At 42.4% G+C, this 26,368-nt stretch overlaps 1 protein-coding gene across 1 annotated transcript in view; it reads right to left on the bottom strand.

The window, feature by feature from the left end:
* The window catches only part of camta1a (calmodulin binding transcription activator 1a), a 247,302-nt gene that overhangs the window by 212,661 nt on the left and 8,273 nt on the right, over window positions 1-26,368 (bottom strand). Inside the window, exon 3 of the mRNA XM_068744294.1 lies at window positions 20,793-20,896. Coding sequence (XP_068600395.1) covers window positions 20,793-20,896 — 104 coding nt within the window. The remainder of the gene's footprint in view (window positions 1-20,792; window positions 20,897-26,368) is intronic.

Below are 26,368 nucleotides of genomic sequence, written 5' to 3'. Positions count from 1 at the left end.
GCTACCCGACGACAACCTGCTGAATCTACCTTTTAATACAATGGAAATATAAGCAAGTACAAGTTTTGGGAAATGCAACTCGTATTTCCACAAACAGCTCCCGATTTATCACCATCCCACAGAACATCCCTCATTTACCATTACGAGTGTCCTCCACAGAGTGATCAGTGATCATATAAGACATATAAATGTGAATTTTCATCATATCCTCATGCAGGGAATATTAATCAGAAGTGCGTCCCTTGCCAACCAGACTCATCCATATTCCTGCCGGCTTATTGCAAGGGGAGCCGCTGGTGATAAAGCAGAATCGATGTGCAGAGCTGGTAAAAAAAACCCAGCAAGTACAGCAGCATGGCACAAAGACGATGGATAACAGACGGCCGGAGAGTGAGGGGAAAGACGGCTGGACAGCTGCGTTTAAAAATCACCATCCACGGCATGTAAATAGGAGAGGAAGTCAGGCTTCGGTTTCCATGACAGCTAAAGGAAGCATGAAGTGTACATGTCACACACACTGTAGGCTAAACAAAGGTATAGAAATGACTCTGTCCACAATGTTTCCTCTACTTCTTCACCAGCTGTTGTTGCAGTAGTTAGAAATAGTATAAAGGTAAGTGAGAAAAGCCTCACCTTTTTAAATACCAGAGGGCGTGAAATAAAACATTCAGAGGTTTAACGTTACTTTGCATTTCTGATTATATATATATATATATCGACATAGAGTAAAACTATTATGCAGCTCATAGGTGCAAAGATTTGTTTTTGACTGCTCCAGTCTAGCCATGCCAAAACACGACACTTAAACATGTTTGACAGGTAAACCCACAAAGGCATCAAAGGCGTGGCGTTGGCATATCTAAAAACTGCCACAGAGAATTGAGTGACACGTTTCTCATCTGTTACATAAATCAAGGAAATATTCTGTAAGTCATCTCGACTAAAAAAACAAACAAAAAGAAAATCCCCGTGCCTCCCGAGCTTGGAAGGATTTCTTTAACAAAGTTTCACACAGGACTGAGAGAAAAAGTAATTGCTCTGACAGGCTGACGTTATGTGATAGAGAAGACTTTGCACTGTATTGAAGTAGGGGGAGCGGGGCGGGGGGGGATCCAAACAACAAAGAGGAGGTAGCCGCTTAAAAGGCCAATTTTCCAGTCCACATTGTGATTGTCACACTCTTAACTCCAAAGGCAGACATGCACTCTGGCATCAAAGGCCATTGATTTTCTAATCAAGAGCAAATGATGATTAAGGCATATCTGCCCCCCTTATCTTTCCGTTTAAAATCCCCCTTTCTGGGTTCAATTGGACTTGAGCTGTTTTGCCGTTGAGGGGAATCAGGACAGTCAAAGGCAGAGGCACCTTGTCGAGACAAAGGGGCGTCACGAATGATTAGTGGACCTCAGAAAGATCACCCATCCTCCCTCTCCCTGGGTCAGCGAAGGCCTCCACTGCCTTATTGATCCTTTTGATCAATAAGGACAGAAATAACAGGTAAACATTCAACAAATATAAATATATTGCGATTTCAGAAGTATGGGTTAGGCTACGCCTTTTCCTTATTTTTTTATTTTTCCTCTCAGGCCTGTGTCAACTTAATTCATTAAAAAAAGGAAAATCCATATTCAGTCCGCATCATCGTTCCAAGGATTGAGTTGATTTAAGGTTTGGGGATTTTAGTATTAGGACAGAAGAAATCCATGTTTAATCTCGTTTTGACAGCGTTTTTGTCATTATTATTATTATTAAAAAGGGTATCACGCTATTATTAACATTTATTTTTGTGTTTATCTTATTCCATTTCATTTCCTTTTATCTGCCTGATGATAAGAATTTAAAGGAATACATCCAGACCCCGAACACTTTAGGATTCGGATACTCATTTTGAGTCACGCCTCTCTCCAAGCCGGCAAGCCAGACTTCTGTCCGATTTATAGTTTGGGATAGGTTGAGATCTTTTGGCCACAAGACCTATAATCATTTCTTTACATGGAGCAACTCGCCTGTGAGCGCCAGCTGTCCTGATAGAAGGTTCCCAGGGAAGCAGCTACTGAATGGCTCCATTAGTCTTAGTTGGACGGCTGATTTATGTGTGCCATTAGATCCAACTTCAGCAAACAAAAGCACAGTGAATGAAACTGTGACGCGGAATATTTGTTGGATGAATACTTTGGTGAACAAGAATAAAGAGATTTTGCTCTAGTTTTACAATTTCAGGTGCCGTCTTCAGCGTTTCGAATAGCTCCCGGTAGGAACGGCCGCCGAGGCCTCGTTTTGTCATATTTCCCTGAATGAAATGAGCTCGGGCTCGTGCCGTCTCGCTCCCAGGTTCAGCGCTCTCTTTAATTCCCAAGCTGGGTAGCAATAAACAATGTTGAAAGGGCCAAGCAATGAAACTGCAATCTTTTTTACCTTGATAACATTAATAAGTAATACCACAAAGCAGCGCTGACGCGCCCTACGGGTGCACACATGCTCATTTTTAGAAGCCTTCAATTATCCAATCTTCCTCCTCTGGTCAGTTCTTCCTATGTATATGTTTAGCCCTTGTGATTCACCTGCCTGAAGGATGCCGGATTAACTTCCAGCCCGATCTCTAAGCTTGGTAGGACTTTCGGTTTAACTGTCCTTCAGGAGAAGCCCGAAGCTCGGCTTAACAATGACGCCAAAACCCCTCGTCTCCCCTCTCGTCTCTCTTTCACATACGGATCCTCATTCTGGGTCAGACCACAAACCCCTCACTGCGAGGGATAAGAATGTAAAGACAGATGGACATCATCAGTGCCTGACCTTCAGGCAATGCCGATTCAACAATGCAACGTGTTGTGTTAAAAAGCATAGCACTACCGGCAGAGGAAACGAGCACAGAGACGAGTAGGCATTATGGAACACACAGTTCCCACTATCTTTGATGAATAGGGGGTCATTGTGTTACAGCTGTTTATGCTAATTACTCCGGTTTAATGAGTTATTACTCCAGGTGCAATTCTCTCTCGCAACCAAATAATAAGACGCAAGGGCCCTGACTTCCAGATTCAACATCTAACATCTCTTAAGTGTTCATCAGAGCCAAATAACGCCGCCTCTTAGCCGCCCGACGCTCCTTCACGGTGGATTTCATTCCATCCGATGGATTCAGCCAGTCCACTATTAGCATCCTCCCTTGAAGCCCCCAGCGTCGTTACGCCACTTAACCTGCAGCGATTGCGAGCAGAGCATTGTGGCTGAGATGAAAGAATCGAGGGACACCGTTTGTCGCACAGCGAGGCGCCGAGTGCAGGAGTGCATCGGGCTGCTTTCGGTGCACAAAGTCCCTCCTCTGCAGACAGATGGGACAAGAGAGAGAACGAGTTTTCTTCTCTATGTGTTTTTCTCTCTTATGGATTCCAACATATGCTCAGTGAATTCTCCTCTCCACAGAGCCCAGACACTGGAGGCTCTCGCTGAGATTAAGTTTGCCGTATTTGCATATTGAGGCCGATGTAACTGGCTGTAAAACACAGGCTTTCAGCAGAGGATGGGGGGTTTCATCCGAATATGCAGGTCACCCCTTACAAATATCACAATGATTCTGTGACTTACTGACCGGAAACAAAGCAAGCTCATGACTTGGACTTTGTGAAAAATTCATGCTTGAATATAGATGAAATCTTTAAATTCAGGCTGTTGACTTTCACTTTTTTTTTCTGTCAGTCCCATCATCTGATTGCAGAGCAATTACCCCCCCCCCCCCCCCCCCCCATTGCCCATTGTTGCCTTCTACCCGTCCCTATCGACCGAACACTATGTACCCTTGTAGCCTGCTATTTGGTGAATTGGTGTTTTTTTGATTTTTTTTATGGAGAGGTTACTCTAGATTTTAACCATAATCCTATCAGCTAATATGAAGCCACTGATCCGCACCTGTCTCGAAGGTTATCTGGGCATGTTTCACATCTACGGGCATGTATTATTTACATAGCTGCTCCACCCGAGGCGCCAGCCATCACAGGAAGTGTAGATGGGAAATCTACCTCCCAATCTGCCGACGCCACATCCATATCTTTACCGCATGGCTCACTGACTTAGGAGGATGCAATGTCAAGATTATCATTCGCTCCCCAGAAACTTCATCATCGTCGGCACGAGCAGCTGCGGCGGCGGCGGCGGCGTCCGTGTGTGTGTGTTTGCCTTTTAAATGGAAGGTTCTCCGACACCGGAGTCTTGAGGGGGCCGTTTTTTTTTGGCGCACAAACAAGTCAGAACGTAACAATGCTGCTAACAACGCTCATTAAGGGCCGGCTGGAGGATAGTTACCTGTCCTCACAGGGAAAACAACAATATCCCGTATTTCCTCGAGTCCCCGTAACCAAGAAGTGACAAAGGAATTATTATTCTCCATTGTCAGGTCCCAAGGACGCGAGCAGAACGCTCGTCCTTTTTCCACGTCCGACCCAAAGTTAGTTTCTTTCAATTGAGTAAGTATTGTAACACGGCGACAATGCTCTCTAAATCTTTGAAAGCATAAATTTTAATAAATAAAAAACGATTTTGTGTCAGATCACAAAACAATGGGGACGCCATGTTGTATTGCCCATCAGATCAGATAAATAAAACCCAGAAATATGTCAAACATAGCATAAATGTAACACGTAATATAAATACACGAGTACCATGGAGTCATTTAACTATCGCCCACAGTACTATGTGAAGTATGATAAATGTAATGATAAATTTAACAGCCTTTGGATGCATTTCAACTCCCTGGGTAATTAATTCTAATGATTATTTTTTTTATCAGCGACAGCCATCAAGATAAACATCAATGCACAAGCACCGCTCATATGAATGTGCTATTGAGCGTAACGCTGACCTTTCCAGACCCCCCCCCCGCCCCCCCCCCCCCCCCGTCCCCCCGTCCCCACTCACGCCAGTCCTTTGGTGTGGAGGGCTTATTTGATATAAGCGTGACGGGGGTATTTATAGAGCAGCAGAGAGCCTCATCCTCCCCTCCCTTCGACAGCGCGAGCCCATTCCGGCCCAGACACTACACTGGCAGCTCTGCTCACTCACTGGAAAAGCCATCATGTCAGCAAACTGGCACCAGATAGCATGTTGTGCTAACAGGTTTTTTTTTTTTGAGTCCGCTAGCAGAAGCAGAAGCCTCGTGTAGTTCATTATGCAATGACACTATCATCCCTTCTTTGATGTCTTATTGCACAAGCGGCAAGACAATCTGTATTAAAATGTCTGTGCTTTTTTTCTTTCTTTTTCTAATCTAATACAGATGTTAGCTTCTGCCACAGACTGCTAGCTCAAGGTTCCATCAGCATCTGCGTGATTATTGGCTCATGCGTGACGATGCTGAGGTAGCATAGAAAGTATCATGTTTATGCTGATTTTTGTTATTATTATTTTTTGTCGTAGGGCGTCCTTCATTTTAAATAATAGAACATCAGATGTGTAACGGCATTGCAGAAGGATTCTGTGGAGGTGGATCCGATTTAGGGCGACTGCTCTGTATAGAAGACTTTATTCAAACGTATCGCAACATTAGATGAGATTAGATGATTTGTCATCTGTAGGGTTGAAACACAGCGTGTCCCGTAACGCGTAGATGTGTGTTTGCTGTGCAAAGTGAAACCAACTTGATCCTCCACCAGTCCCATACATAGCATGGAAGACGTGCAGGTCCCGTGTTGTTCAATTCACACCTTTATTAATCAATTAAACTCTCCATTATCAACCACAAACACCATTTAGCCCATGGTGCTAATATAATAATCGAACAACAGGAGTCACTACTTCAAATGCGGGACGTTTAATTCCGACAAGAACCGGCTTCAAAAGTGAAGGACGAGGGGAAAGCAGTCTTCTCATTAGTGAGAAAGGTTCTCACATCATCAGCATAAGGAGTAAATAAGTTAGACGATACTGAATGATGTTTACATAAACAATATTTACCAATGTATTATATATTGCCCAGTGCTCTCAATGGTATACAATGCTATTTTAAATGAGGATTCCAGGGCTTCCTTTATAGTAACGCTGATATCCTGCAACAATATGACGATCAGAGCAATTTCATATTTCATCCGGGGGGGATATGATTTGGCTGAAGGGCTATTTTGGATTGCGATTGAGCTTGAAGCCATCACTCTCGTTTAGTATTCTTGGAGAGTCAAGCAATGCGCTGTGGCTTTAGTAAAAGTCATCGGTTTCTTATTAGCACAGATCGCAAATATCCAAGCAAGGAGCAAAAAGCAAAGGGATAAAATATAAATATGAACTTTGCTGTTGACCTGAAACTGAAACTCTGAATTATTTTGTCATTATTCATGTGACGTTCTTTTTCCCCTTGCTTTGCTTGATATAAGCTTTGACATATGAGAACCAGAGTCAGCGTGACTCATGTTCCCAAAGAAATTCAGCATTTCTACAAGAGCGTGTTGTTATCATTCAATGACTCTGATTTGAGATCTGAAGCAAACTTTCAGGTGCTGCAATTTCCGCTTACAGTCGTTGCAAAAATCTACAGTTTGCTCTCGGAAATCAAATCAATTTCCCTCTTCCCACAACAGTAGTTTAAGCCCTTGTGTTGATTCAAGGGCTTCGGCTGGAGGCCCTGTGGCAATATGATGGTAAAGAAGCGAACAGGACGAACATAAATGTACAGTTTAGATTATAAGTCAAACTGCTGTCGGAGGGTTTCCTTATCTTCCAGCAGGGTGGGACAAATTGTGTCTGTCTAAGAGAAGGGTGTTTGCTTCAGAGATAAGAAAGACCAATCACAAACCGGAAGATGCAAGCTTTGATTCCGGACGGAAGTTTTCCCAACAAGAAGCTGCTCAGGTGTTTCATTAACTGAAGTGTCTGTGCAGCAGAGTCGATCCGCAGTGACTGACCTTGCAGTTTCACCGCTTCGATAAAATGGGGGATTGCGTGTGCATGCTTTATTTTTTATTTAGTTTGCTATGTGTGATCGTGCAAAAAAAAAAAGAAAATGCTGAAGCTCTACTTGAAGGAGTTAATAAAGTTCCATTCCCCCACTATTCTTCGCTTTCTGCGGAGCACATCAATCTAACTTGACAGGCCAAACTTGGTCTGGGTGCCACTGACTAAGTGCGGCCTGAGCTCAAATCCTAAATAATTTAGCCACAGAGTCCAGTTGATAAATGTTGGCGGTGCAGCTCAATACATTAGAAGAATGCGTGGAACAACTCTTTGCTAGGATTTATTATGCAGTGGTGAGATAAAGGTCATTGATTGTTTCCAACAAGGTCACAATCCGTTCCCTTTCTCATTTGAGGGAGGAGTCTATCTCCCGTGGCAACATCTTAAGGGTACCATTTCAGTGACCCTTCACATTAAGGTTAATGCAATCTGTTGAGGAAACTACAAACTGTCTGTGGTGTGTCTGCCAAGGAAACGGCGCAATAATGGGCTGTATTTATATGAAGGGATATCTAAATCTTACATTATTCATGCGGCTGTGGAAAATGCAATGGCAGGGCTAATATAATATTGACCTAACCCTAACACACCACGGATGGCAAGAGAGACACAACTTAACACACACACACACACACACACTGTGGAAGTATTACTGGAACGTATCTCTTCCCCTTATGATCAATTCATATACTATACATGATACTTGGAAAGTCAATCTAGATGGTCTTCTTAAAGGTCACAGGAGTGGCTGGACGGGGAAAGTGAGTCATAGCCACACAAAAAAAAACACCCTTTATCATCAGACATCAGGGTCGTGCGATGAGATTGGATTGGTGTGGAAAAACTCAGGAGAGACTTCTTTTTGTCCTTTTCTGCTGTATAATGTAGGCAGGGGGGGGGAAGCACTGCTTGAATGGATTAATAGTTTACGTGTCATGGGGTGGGGGTGGGGGGGTGAAACAAAGCCACGCTGCAGCGCTCATGCCTCCAGATTTCTAAGCACTTTTCTTGTTAGATACCATCAAAGCATTTCTAGCCGTTTCTACTTGAAGAATATAAACGTGACTTTGAAAAATATCCTGTAGGGGAAGAACAGCGGCCCCACTACGGGTCCGTATTACCTCATCAACCGAGATTTCAAAAGGCGCCGCAGAATTTGAATAGTGCTTCAAGGTTCTGCTAAAGGACAGGATGCAAGGAGCGGAAGACAAAAGGGAGGAGATGCGGACAGGTATTTATGGACTCTGGGAAGACGCTGTGACACTTCAGCCGTTTCGGTTCAAGCAGGAGAGCAAACGGCGTCTTGCAGCAAATATCAACACCAACCGGCATGGCGGGGTCAGACTACAATGGCTTGTACTCCACGTCACGGCATGAAGTTATGACTGTTAGGATCCACATATCTTATTCAAACGAAAAAGCCGGAACATTTCATTATGCCAAAGTAAATCCCGGGGTACAAAGAGTAAAGATAAAAGGCTGGGAAAGACAGCTCAAACTAATGTCCCCGGCCAGAGAAGCTACTAAAAGTCACAGCTAAGCACACGAGGATCGGGGCGCTGTGTCAGACACATCGGCTATCTGGAATGTACATTCATTCAAATTAGTTTCAGGTTCATTGCTTTACAAGTCCTGAAATATGGTGGATTAAGCAAGCGGCATCTCTCGGAATACCGCTCCGGAGGCATTTAATGTAAAAATCATGCCAATGATTGTTTTTATATTAAATAGGTCTTTCATATTAATTGCAAGATTAACATTTTATTGCTATTCCAGTCTCTCTCTCCATGTAGCAAAGGTAGCAATCACCTGAATTACTACAATTTGTACTGTTGCTATGCTTTGCAGTACCTCAAGTCCACAACAGAAATACATAATACTGTACATAATATTCCCCTTTTCAAATAAGCTGCGCAGATCATTCATAGAAGACAGAATAATACACCAGCAAATAATCTAATCAAAGGAGACAGCTGAGCAGTGATGCAAACACGCCAACCTGCTATCTCTCATCATTTCTCTGGCCATTTTCTTTCAAGTTTAGCATAATTCTCTTGTTCAACTACAGTTTTGTCCTCAACTTTTATTAGATATTGCACATTATGGAAATAAAGAAGACCAGTACAAAGAAACTTCAAGACATTTGGGCGACTACAGCGGAACAGAAATGAGCACAATGTGGACTCAGTCATTTCTGCTCCATCAGTGTCTTCAAAGCAGGAAGGATCGTTGAGCAGAATAAATGACCTATCACTTTAAACAACTGGTAGAAGACAATCCTCCTGAGAGAGTCCTTATTTTGCAACTTTATCCACGCGAAAAAGGGTTTCAAGAACTTCCCCAGTCCTCAATCTGGGACCTGCGGGACGGATCATTACATCCTTGTGAGCTTTATTTTCAAATTCAGTCACTTTTATTGATGTGTAAACATCTTGAAGAGAAAAAGGACTTCACATACTGCCCAGATGAACAAAGGGCTCAAGGACATCCAACCAAAAGGACATCTGAGTCCTGCTGGACCGGGACGCCGATGAGTTGCCTACACATGCAGCTTTGAAACATATGCGGAATAACCTTTAATACTGCGATTCGCTGCAAAACAAATGTTGTAGAACCTAAAAGGTTAGTGTGACCTATGCCAGAGTATTGTTTGCAAAGTAAGATTTGTTTTGGGTTTTTTTTTTTACAAAAAACCTTCGAAATACAAAATATTGTAGACATTTTAGAAATATGCTTTTTAAGCTTTTTGATTTTGATTTGATTGTACACAAAACAAGCATTCTTTAAAATGATTAGAGTTTTGGTTCCTGCAATACATCAAAGTCAAAATGTACTTTATATTGAATTATAATATACAATTGCTCTGCATTAAAGTTTCTAAAAGGAAGTCTCAATTATTATTATGTGAGGAAGCATCTCTGATTTGATGCAAACGTGCTGCTAGTTCATCAGCCTTGTTTCTGAGCAGAATAGCCATGAGAGAAAATGAAAACCCAATCAGCTGTGAATCCACAGTCATGTCAACCCGCCAAAATGCTCAGGTTTGTTTTCAAATATTACATTATAATATATTATATATATAATAAAGGCAGTGTCTCTATTCTATAAATGCAGAAACCGGGAAGAGCTGAAAAAGAGATCCCAGCGACCTGCGTCGGTTCATTCAGGGGCATTTATTATAAGGTATTATAAGAAGGATATATGCAAGAAACTGCTTGCACTTTAAGGCCATCCCTGCTGCTTCCAAACAAGGTCAGCGATAGCCCTAGTTTAGTTGCCTGCCTTTGACAATGAGAGAGGGTTTAATCAGATGAAGGCCTAATGTAGCAGGGCTACAGAGGCACTGCCATGCCTGGAGCTGTCCATCAGATAGAAAAGGGCATGATGGGCTGGGATCCAAACGGGCCCACAGAGAATCCCAGCCGGCTGTTGTTAGCTGGCTCCAAAATTCTCAAGGATCTTTGGAGATCAAAGACCAACACTCAACAAGAGACAGCAACAGAGAGAGACGGAGATAGCGAGTGATGGACCAAAGAAAAGGGAAGTAGGGTAAGGAGGAAGGATGCCGTGAATCAGAGGAACCCATGCGGCTTTCTAGCGATTACTCAAACACCGGCTCTCCTTGTGAACAGTCAAAGAGATATCCCGGAGAACTTCTATGAAACATCCATCCTGAATCAAGGCAGCCTCCTCCATCCGGCGACAGATGAAGTATCTTCTGTCCTCCGCTACATCCTGACGTGCTTTATTTTGTAGCGTGGAAATAATGTGCTCCTTTGTTACTGTAAAAAAAAAAAAAAAAAGATCTGCTTCCCTCTAAGGACTAGGAGAAAGTAGCCTCTCTCCCTCACTTTCATTCTCTTCGTAAAAATAAAAAGATACATGGTGTTCTCCTGCCAGCCGGCGCTGTTGTTTAACCTTGGTGAAATACTAAATGGGACAAGCAGCAGAGCCGAACAAATACTGAGCTACATGAAGCGTTGCGAAACAACTTTGAACATCTAAAAATGGACAACAAATACATAACCGACAGGGTTCGACTCCCAAATATACGAACTCAGCTTGAGCTCAGCCCCTGGAAAGGCACAATTTTATTGCAGACAGAAGGAGTTCAACCGAGATGGTGTTTGCTCCAATGGATGTACTCAATCAGAGCTATCTACAGGGGATGTGTTGGGCTTAGAAAGTATATTCCATCAGATCCCTGACCTCGGGGAAAGGGAAACATCTCTTGATGCTTGATGATTCTTAGGGAAAAAAATTGTTTAATTGATTTTAAAAAATATAAAAAAAAAGTACAATCCAAAGTAAAGAATTTTGTTGCTCTGGTGAAATATTAAAATTGTCATTCTATTACTTTATTTTATTCAGAGCCAAAATATTGGGTATTAATAAATCATGAAATATAAGTATATAAATGACTGGTTTGTAATTCAAAACAAAATGTTGACAGCATCATATCATGCTGCAGCAGTTCATTCTCTAAAACACAACGGCGAGTGAACGATGTATGTGCGTCCTCAGCAGCCTCGATCGCAACAACACACAATTGTGATGGACACACATCTCGTCTACGTGGGCGTCACGTTTTCCATTGCAGCCGATCAAAGCAGGAACACAAAACTATACCTGCACCCCCCACAGAGCCATTGACAGAGGAGCGAATTCATTGCACCAAGCCTCTTCAAAGACAAAATCCAGATGTTGGTGCGCGTTAGTGGGCGGTGCATCCTGTCTGAAAGATCCAACGGGGTTGCTTTTGTTGTACACTGGAAAAACTACATGTGAGATGTTTGACTGAGATGAACTACAGAACTCCTAATTATTGGAGAAGTGCCTTAATAATTAACACATTTCCAGGACAGGACTGGATGTTTGGATATGAAGGTAGTATTAGGTCTGTGTCTGCAAAGTAACTCACTTCCTTCCGTTCTCTTTTTTTATTTTTCCCCAAGATGTGACATCAATTAGAATTATTTTTATTTTTTTTACGTTTCAGGCAGCACTCCTAAAGCATGAAGGACACTCATTAAACAGTATAGTTCTTATTCTGAAGAGGACATTATCTGTAGTAATATGCACGGTTCAGAAGAGAGTGTGTTCATATCTTGGGAGTTGCAGCAGTGGCCTTTTTGTAAGCTGCAATCTCCTGGCACCCTTCTGACGGAATGTTAAACCATATTTTTATTCCACAGTGTACGACTGACAAGAGCGAAGCTGGCATTACGTTTGTTTGCAATCACTTTTAATGCATCTGCTTCGTCTCTTGTCAATGTGGTACTAAATTTCCCTCGTATTGTATATTTTCTCCTCTGTGTGGAGGCGATTTTTCTCCCAGGCTCCAATTTGGTTTTCTTTTTGTTTCCATTTTGGTCAATTTCCTCTAATTGTCTCTCTATTTAACTTGTCAGAAGAAAGTTCTTGTTAATTTCATATCTGCTAATTGCCTCTGAGGATACAACAAAATCAAACAAATCACTTTTTTTTATATATATATATATATATATATAAACCAGGCTTTTTCGAAAGGAAATTATTTCAAACACCGGAAAAGGTAATTTCTGAAGAGATTGTTGTTTTTAGTTGTGACAGCTGGATGTGGAATTTAAAGCCATCCCTGACTGTTTTGACAAATCGGTCTGCAGGCTTTGTATAGAGAACACGACTTGTAAAAGTGAGAGGTGTTCGTTTTGGAAAACTCAAGGTTTGAATACAAGTTTAAAAATTGAACACGTGATATGAAAAGCATTTTCAAAATCGAGGAAGCTACTTGGATAACAGCAGAGAAAGTAAAAAATGTGCTCCTGGCTGACCGAACAGAGGTACCCATTAATGTTTGTCTGCTGTGTGTGGAAGAATACAGCAGTTTACTGAAGCATAGACGCCGGCATCAAATGCACATCTCATTTTCCTTTCTAGACCAAATAAAGTTAATCTCCACTTACAAAGTGGTTCCGCACAGGAAAAATCCTGGCCCAGCATTTCCAGAGAAATGGTAGAAATCTTTCCATCTACACACGAATAGTTTTGCAGCTCAGTGAACACATGAGGGGAAAAGGGAAAGAGACAGAAGATAAGAGCAAAGGAAAGAAACCAGAGGAAGAGAGAGAGAGAGAGAGAGAGCTGGGAAGAAATCGAAGACACAAGCTGGGTTCAATTTAGAGGCGTCCCACAGGAGGTGGAGTGACCTGTATCTGAATAGAGGTCATGCAATTTTTAGAGGATACCTGTGTGTTCAGAGGAAACTGAGGACCCCTGCCTTGACGTGCACATCCAGAGGGAGAAGCAAAGGGTCCCGATAGCGCACGGGACCCCCTGAATGACCAGACCGGTGGGTTCCTATTACACTTGTAGCCTCGCGATTGACACTCCACAGAAAGCGACAACACTAGCAATCAGCAAGGCTATCAAGCGCACAGGAAGTCAATATGAAGTCAGCCATCCAAAGAAACTCGACCAGCTTCTGGCCTTTTCCCCAGCCAAACGATGAAGAAAAGAAACTAAGGAGATTCATTTAATAGTGTTTGAGTGTGAAGATAAAGTTTATAATAATATATAAAGTTGTGGCTGAATAAAAGTGAATATTCTGGCACTTTGCCATGGGGCTCTCATCTAAAAAGTCAAAATTCAGAAAATTCTCATTTAAAGTCCTGAAGATGCCCTGAATGCACCAAAACCAGGAATACCAGTAAGTGGAGCAGCAACAACAACAACAAACAGATAAACAAACAAATAAACATGGCCTTTAATTTCCACTGATTGCCCCGGAGAAGCTAATGAGCATTTCTGTAAACATTTGGAATTGGTGGAAGTCATTTTAATTACTCTCCGGAGAAAAGCCATGCATGTTAAGGAGCTCAAATGAAGAGAGACATTTAATCAAGCATGACCTTGTGTTCGATTTGGTCCTCAGATCTCGGTTGTCCGTGCAAACGACACTGGCAGTTCAGGTTTGACGGCATAATGATGGGTCGCCAGACGTCTCTGAAAGGTGCCATTCGGATCAATGCAAGCACAATATCGAGTTGAGGGTTTTACAGAAGATATGCTCCAAGCCTGCATTTTACAATGCTGAGACTAAAACGAGGTGTGCCAAATATGCCTGGATGTCTCTGTATTTAACGCAGCCACACGCCAAATAGATGCAAATAATTGCCCGCAGTGTTTTGTAGCGGAGGCACCTCGCTGCTTCAGAGATAAAAATGTGCCTCAATTAACGACAGAAGGAATTAAAGAGAAGCCAAGCAGCAGAACCCGTAACATCTTTTCTTAATTGATTAATCTGTCGATTATTTCTGACAATGCTCTTCAATAGCCCGTGCCAGTTTTTTAATCTTAAATCTTCTAATAAGTTGCTGATGCATGCGCCTGATCACAAGCGCATGAGCAAAATGCTACCAACATGCAAATGCAAACAGGTGATATGCTAACCATTAGCATCTGCTCTAAGCTACAATCAAAGGTCGGGCTTTAGAAACCTTGACATCCAAAAACTGAACTGGCTAAAAAGCTACGGGGGATTAAAGGCCTGAAATAAATTTTGATTTCCCAGATTTGCATTTTAAAACATGCTGAGGGCAAAAAATATGATCATAATAGCTCTTTGAATCCTGTCAGTGGGTGGCGGTGGAAATTAAGCATTCAGGTTAAATGTAGCTTTGAAAAGTCCTTGCACTAAGAGCTGATCTCTCTCTTCACTTCTTCCTCCTATTAAAGTTGTTGTTGTTGTTTTTACATAAAATTAAGTAAACTACTTCCTGCTCGACCTTCAGAGTTTTCACTGTTATGATAGTTCTCAGCTTGATTGAAAGTATTTTATTGTATAAAGGTATATGTCTAAGTTGGACTTGTTTGCTCTGTCAGCAGTTTCATAAACAAAATTGTGGTCAATGGGAAAAATAAGCTTTTTGTGACATTCAGGAATGTTTTGCCGAAAAGGAAAACTGAAGCGAGGTTGAGCTGCACCAACGTATCCACGTCTAAAAAAAAATACACGAGTGGAAACAAGGAACAAAATAATGCACACACTAAGATATTAATATATTTGTATTTTACGTATACTGCTAGGCTGAACGAAAGCATAAAGATGGATGTTTGTGGCGCTGCATTCGAATAGACTTTTCTAATTAAAATGTTTTGATTGGGAAAAATAGTACAAAAAAAAGAACCAATGCTGTTTAAAAAGAAGAACATTCATCTTACCTCATAACTGTATTCAGTGAATGTATTGCTGTGTGAAATCATATCAGCAAAATCCAAGACGGCACCGTGGCATGGAGGGGGTTAACGTCATTTGTGATGTCATTAAAACACCTCAATAAAACACTCAGTGGTTCCAACATGGTGGATTTTGTGGCTACCATGCATTATTATTAATTATTATTACAATATACAGCATGGTGGTAAAAATGTCATCCTTGTCCGGAGACTCGGTGTCAGGACAGTAAATTATCTGGCAGGCGTGATCATTTCTAAGTCTAATATTTAATGTCTGATATCAAAAAACTTGCAACAGTTAATAGAATTAACATTTTCTACACAATAAGAGCGATAGAGGTGATTTTGCCTGGGCATGAATTTTGTCTTTTGGTGAAACTATTACTAACCATCTCAGGTTTATCGGATTTTGCCTTTGATTTTATTTGCTCTATTCCTGATGCCTGCTTCCCTGACCATGACATCCGCTGCCCGGTGAGTCCACTAAGTGCTCCTACCGGTGCTCCCGTTCCGTCCTGAGTGATAACATTCGGCATGTAGGAGGCACGCAGTGTTACCTCTGATGGCGGAAAGAGAATTTCTCCTGACGACGGGGCCATTAAATGTGTATCAGCCCAGTGGAGGCATGGGATCAAGCGCTCGTGTCTGTTTTAGTTCAGCGGCGGTTCAAAAGCGGCCCATTTCTGAGCTGAGTGGGAGCGAGCAGCGTTCGCAGGGGCGCATCGTTCATTAAAGGTTGGGGTGTCACAACATTTTAGGTTCGGCATCCATGCTCAACCGAAGGCAGTGGCTTCGGTTCGGACTTGGGCTGGGAACCGGAGGGCCACCGATTCAACCCCCCTAACCGCGCCTTGACCCTATGCCCTCTCTGCATGTTAAGGAGCCCCTACATGTATGTGTGGGTTTGTGGACTGTTTACAGGGACCCACTATTGGGTGTAAATATAATGTCATTGTGTGTGCTTGCACTGAGTGTATTTCCATGCATAATGACACAAGAATAAATATTTATGATTTTATACACCATGAAGTGTAAAAGTAAATAAGAGCTGAAGTGTATTTTTACCCGATTTTTTTAATCAATAAATGGGGTTTTTAATGTTAAAATGTAATATTTTTTCCTGACCTCATTCTGGATCCGATCCAGAATACATTTTCCATGATGGTGCATATCGGACCCCTTTAAGGTAAGTAAATTGAATGCATATTTTACAAGACCTTTGAAAAAGCCTCCATTATAAGTAAATGGAAAACTCTAGACGTCTATCTGGATCGCTCTCAAAATTTAATGGGCTCTAAATTAGACCAAGACTCATCTTCAGATTTGCTTTCAACAAGATCCATCCATCAGTTTCCCATAGTCCTGCTAACAGACAAAAACAGAACCTCCCTGCTGGAGGTAACAAATCCATTGACCTGTTCCGATGTGGAATCGACTCAGCTGTAAGATGATGCTTCTAATATGATTGTGTCCAATTCCATAAACACTGATCAATAATCAACCGAGATATTGAGGAACACATTTTGAAGTTCCACTTTCTGCAATGTTAATAAAAGTTCCAAAGTGATAGATAGATAGATAGATAGATATAGATAGATCGATCAATAATTTCTCTCAACGGACGACGAGCTCACATTAATTCCTACAAAAACGCAAACTGAATCAGAGAATAGTAAAGTAAACCAAAGTGCAAGAAGCCTGTCTTGGAAAAGAAAAGCAACGGCAAAAATTGCAATTCCCAGACTCATCTTTAGTCCAGCAACCTTCGTGCCAGTGTCGCCAAACATCAGGCTGACTCAAGCTGTTTGATCTTGAAAGGGATATAAGCCTAAAGCCATTTCTGTGTGAGATGTCCTTCTTTAAAGAGATTCTAATCTCAGCTGAAATGTCTAGGAAAATAGAGGTCATCGTGCCAGAGCACCCGGCAGACAATGGCGCTTCGACGCAAACCTGAGCGGAATTCTGGACGGATTTCTTCCCGTTCCGTCTCACCTCGGAGACGTGGTGACGCCAACGGCTGAAAGAGCAGCTCGAAGGGAAAAGTAGCTTTCGTTGAGGGACATGTTGGCATACAAACATACTTGTTTTAAAGTGGCTCATGGTCACACACAGAAATCCCCGAATTAAGAAATACTACCTTACAAAATGACCTTCTTGTCTTTCTTCCAATAATGCCTTGTTTTTCTGTGAATTCTCAAGCACTGCCAGGAACTTCTCTCCCCCCCCCCCCCACCCCCCATTGATAATTTGAAGGCTGATAGCATATCCGTTCCTCGCACTCAGCTCATGCTTCAGTGATGTGAGTACGATTCAATCTTCCAAAGTCCAACGCCTTCCCTTGAATTTTGATTCGATTGGTTTATGTAATTTCCCCGTAAATGCTTGAAATGTATTCTGAAAGGACTTCTTCTTAAGGGACTACCCCGGGGAGGAAATTAAGAGTTCTGTACTTGCTTAATTTCTACCTAAACAGCGAGACCGTAGGTCCCACTCCTTCGCCTTTCAGATTAACGTTGCCAAGCAGCGAGTCTTATGCGCCATCATTTCCACCGCTATTAAAATTAATCACGCACCGCTCCGTGAAACATCCAGGATTTGAAACAAGATGCAAATAATGTAAATTTCCGAAACGTGAGCTTAATGTGAGAGGAACAATACGCTTAATGGATATTTCACCGAAAGGAATACACGCAAGGTTTTCCAGTATGTTTGTGGTCATTTTAGGAATGCTAGGAATGCCTTCCTGGAGATAGACGGGATCTAGAAATGTACAACAAGTTTGCTATGTTTCATTTTAAAGACAAATAAAGGCTATTTTTTTATTCTATTTTACTGTTGATTCATCTGAAAAAGTTCGGAAGCCACAAAACATTCCCCAGTTCCCCACCGGCTAATATTCCCATTCCTACATTCACCATTAAAGCAAACACCGGGGACTTTGACCCGTCTCCATCTTTCAGCATCGGGAAAAACAACTGTTCCACAGGAGTCAGCATTTCCTGTTCCACTGGGGTGATTCTTCCGGAGATGAATCACCTGTTCCATTCCTTCCAATGCCAACCTCTAATAAAAGTTTCATGCAGATGTGTCGATAGCTCGAATTATCCTGCTAACATGCAAACCGTTTATTCTTGCGTGAATATTTGCTTGAACTTCAAATTTTCTTTCGATCGGCCGACAGATTGATCGGGGAATCCACCGTAGCTGCACCATGTGGAGAAGAAAAATAAATGACACGACTGAACCTAACCTAACCCAAGAATGCAAAAGCTGACGAGTCCATGTTACAGGACATAAAAAACCAATCTGTGCAAAATGTATATTATCCAGCAAGCATTAGCAGCCGTAACCGACTACACGACTGATATTCCTTCATCGTAAAAAGTGGGAAATTAGTGCATTCTGCACGCTGTGCTAGCGCCAGAAATATGCTCAGAATTGATGAGGCGTCACTTTTACTAAGAGTCACAGAACTGCCTCAGCAAGAGTCTCTCTGTTTCCTCCTTTCCTGCCTGTCTGCCACCAATGACGCACAACTATCCTGATTTGCATGTTCTGCAAATAAAAGAAACGTCCTTGATTTTAGGAAAGGTTGCCTTTCTCTCTTCAAAGCCGGAGAACACTATTGACATGCATAGCAAAATGCCGCCGGAGCCATTTATTTATTTTTCCGCCGTATTTTTCTCACTATCTGATCAGCTCACCAAAATGTCCACAAATCTGCAGCCCAGATACAAGGCGGCGCGTTTCCTAAAATATGTCTCTTATGATTAAATTTGATAATAAATCACAGGACATGCTAACAACTGTAGCCGACAGCGTTTATCCCCACCAAATGCTTCGACGTTGCTATTCCGAGATCAATTTCAACACCGTGTTAATTAATTTAGACCGCTAGCAGCACAATGCAGGTCAGACCGGGCAAACAAGTTACAACATCAGCCAATTAGCAATACACAAGGATTATAAAAAAAAAATAATCATAACTCCAGCAGGCTAAGTGAGCAAAAAGAAAAAATGACAGATGGCGGTTCGGGTTGGGGGTTGAATGCCATGTACAGAATCTGGGTGTATAAACCACCATCTACTTTTACAGATTTATGTCTCAGATAAATATCCATTGTAGTTGTATATGAAAAAATAAGTCATATATGAATGGGAAATTACCCCTGGTGCGTTTTCCAGCTGTTCTTCAGCCAAGCACCTTTCATTACTTTAATTTCTACTCATGTTCCCACAGTTTATCCAAAGCACAGAAGGCAGACATTTGCATGCTGTTTCTTAAGATTTGTTACGGTGGTTAAGGGTGTGCCGAAGTTTTTCATTTATTCAGGATGGATTTGAAAATTATTTACCAACCAGTCCCTTATAAAAAAAATTAAAATACCTGGCAAACGAAAGTCCTTGGTCAAGAAATAAAGCCTCGTTAAGCTTTTTAAAGTGTTGGCCTGTTAGGAAAATTATCCACAATTGTTTCATGCAATGGGCAGCATGCTGGCGAAGTGGTTAGCGCTGTTGCCTCACAGCAAGAGGGTCACAGGTTCAACTCTGACTTGCGGGCTTTCTGTGAGGAGTTTCCACGTTCTCCCGGTGTCTGCGTGGGTTCTCTTCGGGTTCTCTGGCTTCCTCCCGCCACCATAATCAGGTGAATTAGTGTGTGTGTAAATGATTGTCTATCAGTGTGCGGCCCTGGGATGAACTGGTGGCTTGTCCAGGGTGTGCCCCGCCTCTCGCCTGTTGACTGCTGGGATAGGCTCCAAGTGTGACCCGGTTACAGATAAAGCGGTTCAGAAGATGAATGAATGTTTGAAGCTGTGAAGACATTTCAATTTGGTTTTTTTTACCCTTCATTAGAATTGATTTTTTTTTCTCTTAGAAAATGCCGTTATTGTGTGACACTGAGATTAAGGGAGGAATTCATTCTGCTGTTTATTTTTCCAAGAGACTCTTATATTCTCACATAAAAAGATATGTTTTGACATGTTTAACTTTTTAATTTCACACAACAACAAAAAAACAAGCTACACAATGAAACTCTAAATTCGCTGACTTTCAGGAGCAGCAAAAGGGAAACTGTAGCAAAGGACATCCTTGGCATCCTTTCACAAAAACAAAGTGTTTTTGATTTCAATTTAAACCAATAAAAAGTGCAGCGGTGCGTTTGCTGTCCCGCTACGGTGGAAATATAAGATGTAAGACACTGATAGCATTCACAGCAGGAATACGCCTCAGCTTATTTGCTGTTGGTGAATAAGACATGCACACGATATTAAACTTTCATTTATGACAGAGGTTGCATCGTTCAAAAATGAAGAATTGCATCAGGACAAAGTTATATTTATGCTGATTATTTCAAACAAACAATCCTCAAGGTTAGGAAGCATGCAGATAACGTATTGATTTTTAAGACCTTCAATTGTTTTTTAAATGTGATGCTTTGGTTCTAACAAAAGCTAATTCTGATTCTGCACTTGGAATTTAAGGGATTTAAAGCATGACAAGAAGTAGGGAAATTAAAAGCAAGACTCAAATCTGCCTCTCATTTAGTTCAGGTGAAACTTACAAATGTGTCTGAAAGAGAGGCGTGTCTTCTAGACGGTCCCTCTGCGAGGAGGTGGACTGGTGTGGCGTGGCCTTACCTCATTCGTGTTCCACCGGTGTCTCTCTTTTGGCAGCGAGGTGCATTTTGGTAGACATTCAAGCAGCTTCTTGGGCAGGTATATTTTCAAATGTCCATGTTCATCTACAATAGGAGTGAGAAAAAAACAGAACATTCAGCGCAGGCTTCGTTCCTTGTTGACTCACCGTCTCCCTGTTTATCAGTCCCTCTGCAGCAAAACGCTGACTGTAAAATAGTTACCACCTCTCCCCCAACTGAATTAGGAAATTAATTTAAGAATTTCGCGTTGCATACTTTTTTATTTTGTGCTCAGCTAAATTCTTTTACTGTGAAAAACATTCCATCAGGGAAATTTTTCACTGTCAACTTGTGAAGTCTGTGTCTATTCATTATTTAGACAAAATCAACACCCTTGAGTGATTTTAAAGCGCATGGGGATTCGGCATTAGTGTGAGCGCTGCACACCACAATATTGCATATTACTCACAAAAAAACAAATACAATTACCAGGACATGCTTACATCGCAAGTTAAGTTATCCAATATAGAATTTAACTTTCACAGCCGCCAATATAAGACAAGTAAATAAGTCCGTTTTGAAGGTAAATGCAGTTGTTAGTTCCATTCTATAGATTTCCATTTTCTTCCTATAAAATAATTTATAATCTTAGGATGGAGAATTATTCTATAGTCTTGGGGCATTTTACATTATTTGTAGACCTTTGTGGCAATAGAGTCTGAAGTTTTAATACCAGACGGGGCTATTTTAAGCAAGAGCATTATTATCACTATGTTCAAAATGCAAACAAAATCAATCCATTATTGCATTCCAAATGAATTGAAAGAGGAAAAGCCTCTTAAAAAATGTTGAAAATGCTTTTATGGCGGTCAAAAACAAATAGTGGCTCCGGCAATGTCTCAAAAGAGTCTGCGTGGGAAAAGGTTATCAAAAAGGGTACTAGAGACTGCATCACTGAGTGTCATCTAAAACACAGCAAACACACAAAGATGTGCTTCTTAGCACTGAATTCGAGGGAACTCCTGCACCTCATTGACACGGACTGTGAGAATCACATTTTCATATCGCGCCTGTAGTTCATTTGTAAAATAAATAGAAACTGCAAATATTGAATGCTGAGTTTGACAACGCAGGGAATGTTCCAGCATGTATACGTGAATCTGTTTTCATGCGTGTGGATCGAAGGTAAATACATTCAAAGGTAATTCAAAATACTACGTGAATCGCCGACACACTTTAGCTTGCTTTCATCTTTATATAACTGTAGCTGGGGGTGCTAGTGGGGGGGGGGGGGGTATAAAGGGAGTATAAAGGGAGACATGGAGAAATGCCTGAATATGAGGGCTGTCAATGGATCCCTTGGGTATCAGTAGTTTACTTGGAGGGGAAGGAGAGAAAAAGTTCAACCAAAGCAAAACACCATATTTAAAGCCAATATGAATAAGTCTGTAGTGCACCTGATTATTGGAGTGGATGTATTTTGCTGTACTTCACAGCAAGAACTGAGTGCCAGCAGCCAGAAACCTCCATTGAAAATTCTGCCAGAATGAATGCAGTATATTCTGCAGAGGTGGAGCTGCCTTAGTGTCTCATGCATAAGGCAGAACATTATCACTCCCAAAGGAATGCCGGAGCAGAGCTGCGGTATCTGCCGTTTCCATCTTTACCTGGGATTCTGCATGTAGAGCGTTTTATATGATCTGCTCAAGTGTCTGTAATCATTTGCTTTGCCCAATTAAGAATCACATACAGCATCTGCTCCTTGCTACTTCAATTGACTGTAAAATAAAGATGGACGGCAGGAGAGCTCCTCCAGAAATATCTTGATCGCCCCCTGGTGGCTGGCAGCAGTTCAGGTCCTCAGTTCAGGTCCTCAATCTCCCCCACCCCCACCCCTTAACTAAAGACAAACTAAAAAAAAGGTGTGCTCTGAGTGGAGCGCTTCACCCAGCTACGTCTTCCAAATGCACCTGAGACCGACATCACAAGCAACCTCAGGGTAGGAACCCAGGGCGGAGGTGCCCCTTACACTATTGCTGGATCACCTCCAAGGACTTGGTCAGTAACCACACAACCTCCTGCATCTCTGCACCCAAGCTCACTGCCTGTGGGCAGGGGGAAAGACATGTTGATGGAGTTGGTCATCTCAGATAACCTCCGGGTAAAATGCAAGGACACAGCACCACTCCAGTCTTGCATTGGACTCGTTTCGGTGAACAGAACCAGCTGCATTTGGAGGGGGACATGGAAGAAGGCTAATAATGGGGGGGTGGGGGAGGTACAGAAGCCATTGGAAATATTAAGTGTCAAAGGCTAAGCAGTGGCATTCTTGCCTTCCGTGGGTATACGCCATTTTTATTCACGCATGCGTATTACATGCCACGACTTCCTGCACTTGACCAAGGTGAGGGAGAAAAGTAAGTTAAGGAAGAGAAAAAGGAGGCGGGAAGTTTTGAAACGCAGCCAAGTAAAGGTTGAATTTGTGTCTTCCACTTCCACACACGGCTGTTTTTTTTTGGGGGGGGGGGGGCTGAAACTGCAAGTTGCATTGAAATCCCGGTTTTCTCAGCGTGAGCTGCCTCATGCTTCCGTTCAGGTGGGGCGCGTCTTCCTACACATGCTTTGCAGACAGGTTGTGAAGTCTGCCCATCCGGTTTCCTCCTTATTTCTTACGTCTCTTGATCTTTCACCATGCATCAAAGCAGCATTAAGTAGGTAACGTTTGTTTTTTTTCCTCACAGCTCCCAGTAACACCCTCTTCCTCTTTCTTTTTGTACTTTAACACCAGAATGAATTTATTTAACCCGCTCTGGCGCTCAGCATGCCCCTATAGAATCCACTGAGACACAACTTTCACCACGATACCATACAGAAGATGCGCAAACTAAAAACAATCACCCTCTTTCATTGTACTCTGCACCAGCATGACCTGTGGCATCCACGGAGACACGTTTTCCACTACAAGTCCACACTGGAGATGCATAAGCTGGAAACAGAAACGCACCTCAAATAAGCTCCGTGCTGGGCCGTGGCGGTCAGTACACCCTGTGGCTTTACTTCAAAACACAATTTCCAGCAAAAAGTCTACACCGCAGATGCTTAAACTGCTCCTGCAATGCTCCACCCTGCATGGGAATCGCAAAGGGAGGCAAGGCAAAGAGAGCAGGAGGAGATGCCAGCGCTCTTCTACACATCGAGATCGAAGTGGATCGCTAATTCTTGTTGCTGCGTCTAAACCGCTCAGCATACAAATCTCCGATGGAACTTGTGCCTTATATAGACTGTGGCTGCAAAGCGCACACAGCTGGTGTATCGTCCAAAATCATCCACGTCATCCGTCAGCTAGGGGCAAATCGCCGCGCATAAGAAATCCAGTGTTCCTCTTCCATCGCCGCCCGGCCGATGAGACATCCCGCCAGACCGACGACAGGCCAATAAAATGATTGTTTTGGAAGCCAAATATTGTCAAATATTTGGAAGCGCGATGAGTGTGGCTCATCGAGTCGCCCGCTCCTGTGCGATCGCTTGGTTTTAAGTGGTTTGCATGGAAGTAGCTGAAAGGTCTCTATCAGCTCCTGTCACCGGGCCTGAAAAGATTTCTATTGGAAACAGTGAAGATGCAGCCGGGTGGAGAGACCGTCTCGACACGATGGGGATAAATCATGTGCAGACTCTGGGTCTGAATGACATCACCAGTACTCAATCCCCTTTTTATATGTCCATAGATACAACCAGATTGGTTTAACACACACACAAAAAACCAAAAAGCAAAGCGCTGACACTGACAGATACAAACTACAAAGGAAGTTATTTTATGTGCAACTGTCAATACCGGAGTCCAAATCACAAATAAGAAATCACACTGCCTCCACACAGTAAAAAGTAGATTTGCCCCAACAAGCAAGCTATCCATTGTTGTTTTGGGGTGAAATTTATTCTAAATACTTTGACTAGCGGTCCTTAAAAAGGCCGATCAGACAAACAAACGAGTCATTTTCTTTTGCAATGTAAATTGCAGAACAGCAGAGTGTTCGGACTGTGCAAGACGGCAGACTGAGCCGGGTGCCTTGATGGAACGCCTCCTCTCATGCTGTTACTATAGTTACTGTCAGTGGCTGGCGATTCCAAATACTGTAAGTACTTGCATCAGCCCATGGTATCAGTATACACACTCAAATTTAAGTACTCCAGTGGCAAAAGCGGTATTGATACGTCCCAAATGCTTTTATTATGTCAAGTACAGAAGTGACATTTTGATCTGTGATTAGCAACAGTCTGCAGTGTTCCCACTGATTATTGATCAATGATCCACCCAGAAAATCCTGAATCTCTGTTTTCGGACGGCTCCCATTTCACCAAATGTGCATTTTGCACCTGGCAGACCTCGTTAAGCATTAAATACAAACACAGATTATTAAGGATTCATCACTTCCTTTGACACCATTGAGACGGAGCCAGATTGGAATGCATCAAAAGTATGTGAGGATTTCTAACAGACAATTAGGACGGCAATCTGCTTTTTTCCGGGTGACGTCTGCGAGATCCAAAAGCAAGCTAAAAATCATTCCCTGATCTCATCGATACCCCCCGTCGTTCCTCGCCACGCGTTCATGGTAACGATTGTTGCCTCTACGACTGTCCCTGCCCCCCGAGCTCTCTCCTTAGCACGAGTCAGCTCAGTATGCTGCACACGCGATATGTTGACTTTAAAATGCCAGTCTTGTGTTTGTCAGCTAACAACAACACCCCCCCCCAAAGCGACAGAGCAACCTGTGTAAAACCCCGCGGGGGCCATCAAGGTGTTAACTGGCTTTATTTGAATCCATTAACTTCACCTGGATGCTTCTGAAATCAGCCCGAACACATTTAAACACACGGAATATGGGAACAATAGCACAAATAAAAACTCCTGCATTATGAAGACAAGCCCCAAATAGAGTCAGCTGTTCATATTTAGGGTTTTAAAGAAGTTAAAAATCTAATGTTAGCAAGCCAATTAAGCCACAAGGCTTCAGCTTGGGAATCACTCCTTGGTTACTCGGTTAATTAGCTGCAGGCTACGACTTGAGGGTCGCTCTTTTTAGTGGACTCAGGAACCGCTATCCCTGCCGTATCCCGATTCGTAAGCACATTCATGGACCTTCTCCGTTCAATCGAAAGCAGCACGTCGGCCTCTGCAACACGTTTGTAGCCACCAATTTGCTTTACTGATAAACTGACAAGATTTTGCCTGGATTTCTTTGAAGGGCAGGCTAACCGTCTCAAACGGCGCTTCTAAATAAACCATGTGTTCCGGATGTGCTTCTTGTTTTCTAGATGTTAGCTGCCGACTTCTCTAATCTGGGAGTCTTTGTCTAAGTTGGAAGGAAAAAAAAAGGCCTTTGTTTTCATATAAGGATGTTTTTTCTCAAAGCACAAGGAGAAGCCGCAGAACTGTTGCCGAAGCGCCGCGGTGATTTTTGCACTCTCATAACTCTGAACGCTTTAATTCTTGCTGCTGCTATTTATCTTCACTAACGTTCCTTCCACCAGGCTTTTCCGAGGATGTGAAAGAAGCGCCCTGCGAGCTGAATGTAG

Source organism: Brachionichthys hirsutus, chromosome 2 (assembly GCF_040956055.1).
Source record: "Brachionichthys hirsutus isolate HB-005 chromosome 2, CSIRO-AGI_Bhir_v1, whole genome shotgun sequence".
Classification (NCBI taxonomy): Eukaryota; Metazoa; Chordata; class Actinopteri; order Lophiiformes; family Brachionichthyidae; genus Brachionichthys; species Brachionichthys hirsutus.
The sequence above is the reverse complement of the archived record's forward strand: the minus strand, read 5'-3'. Positions and strand labels throughout refer to the sequence as shown.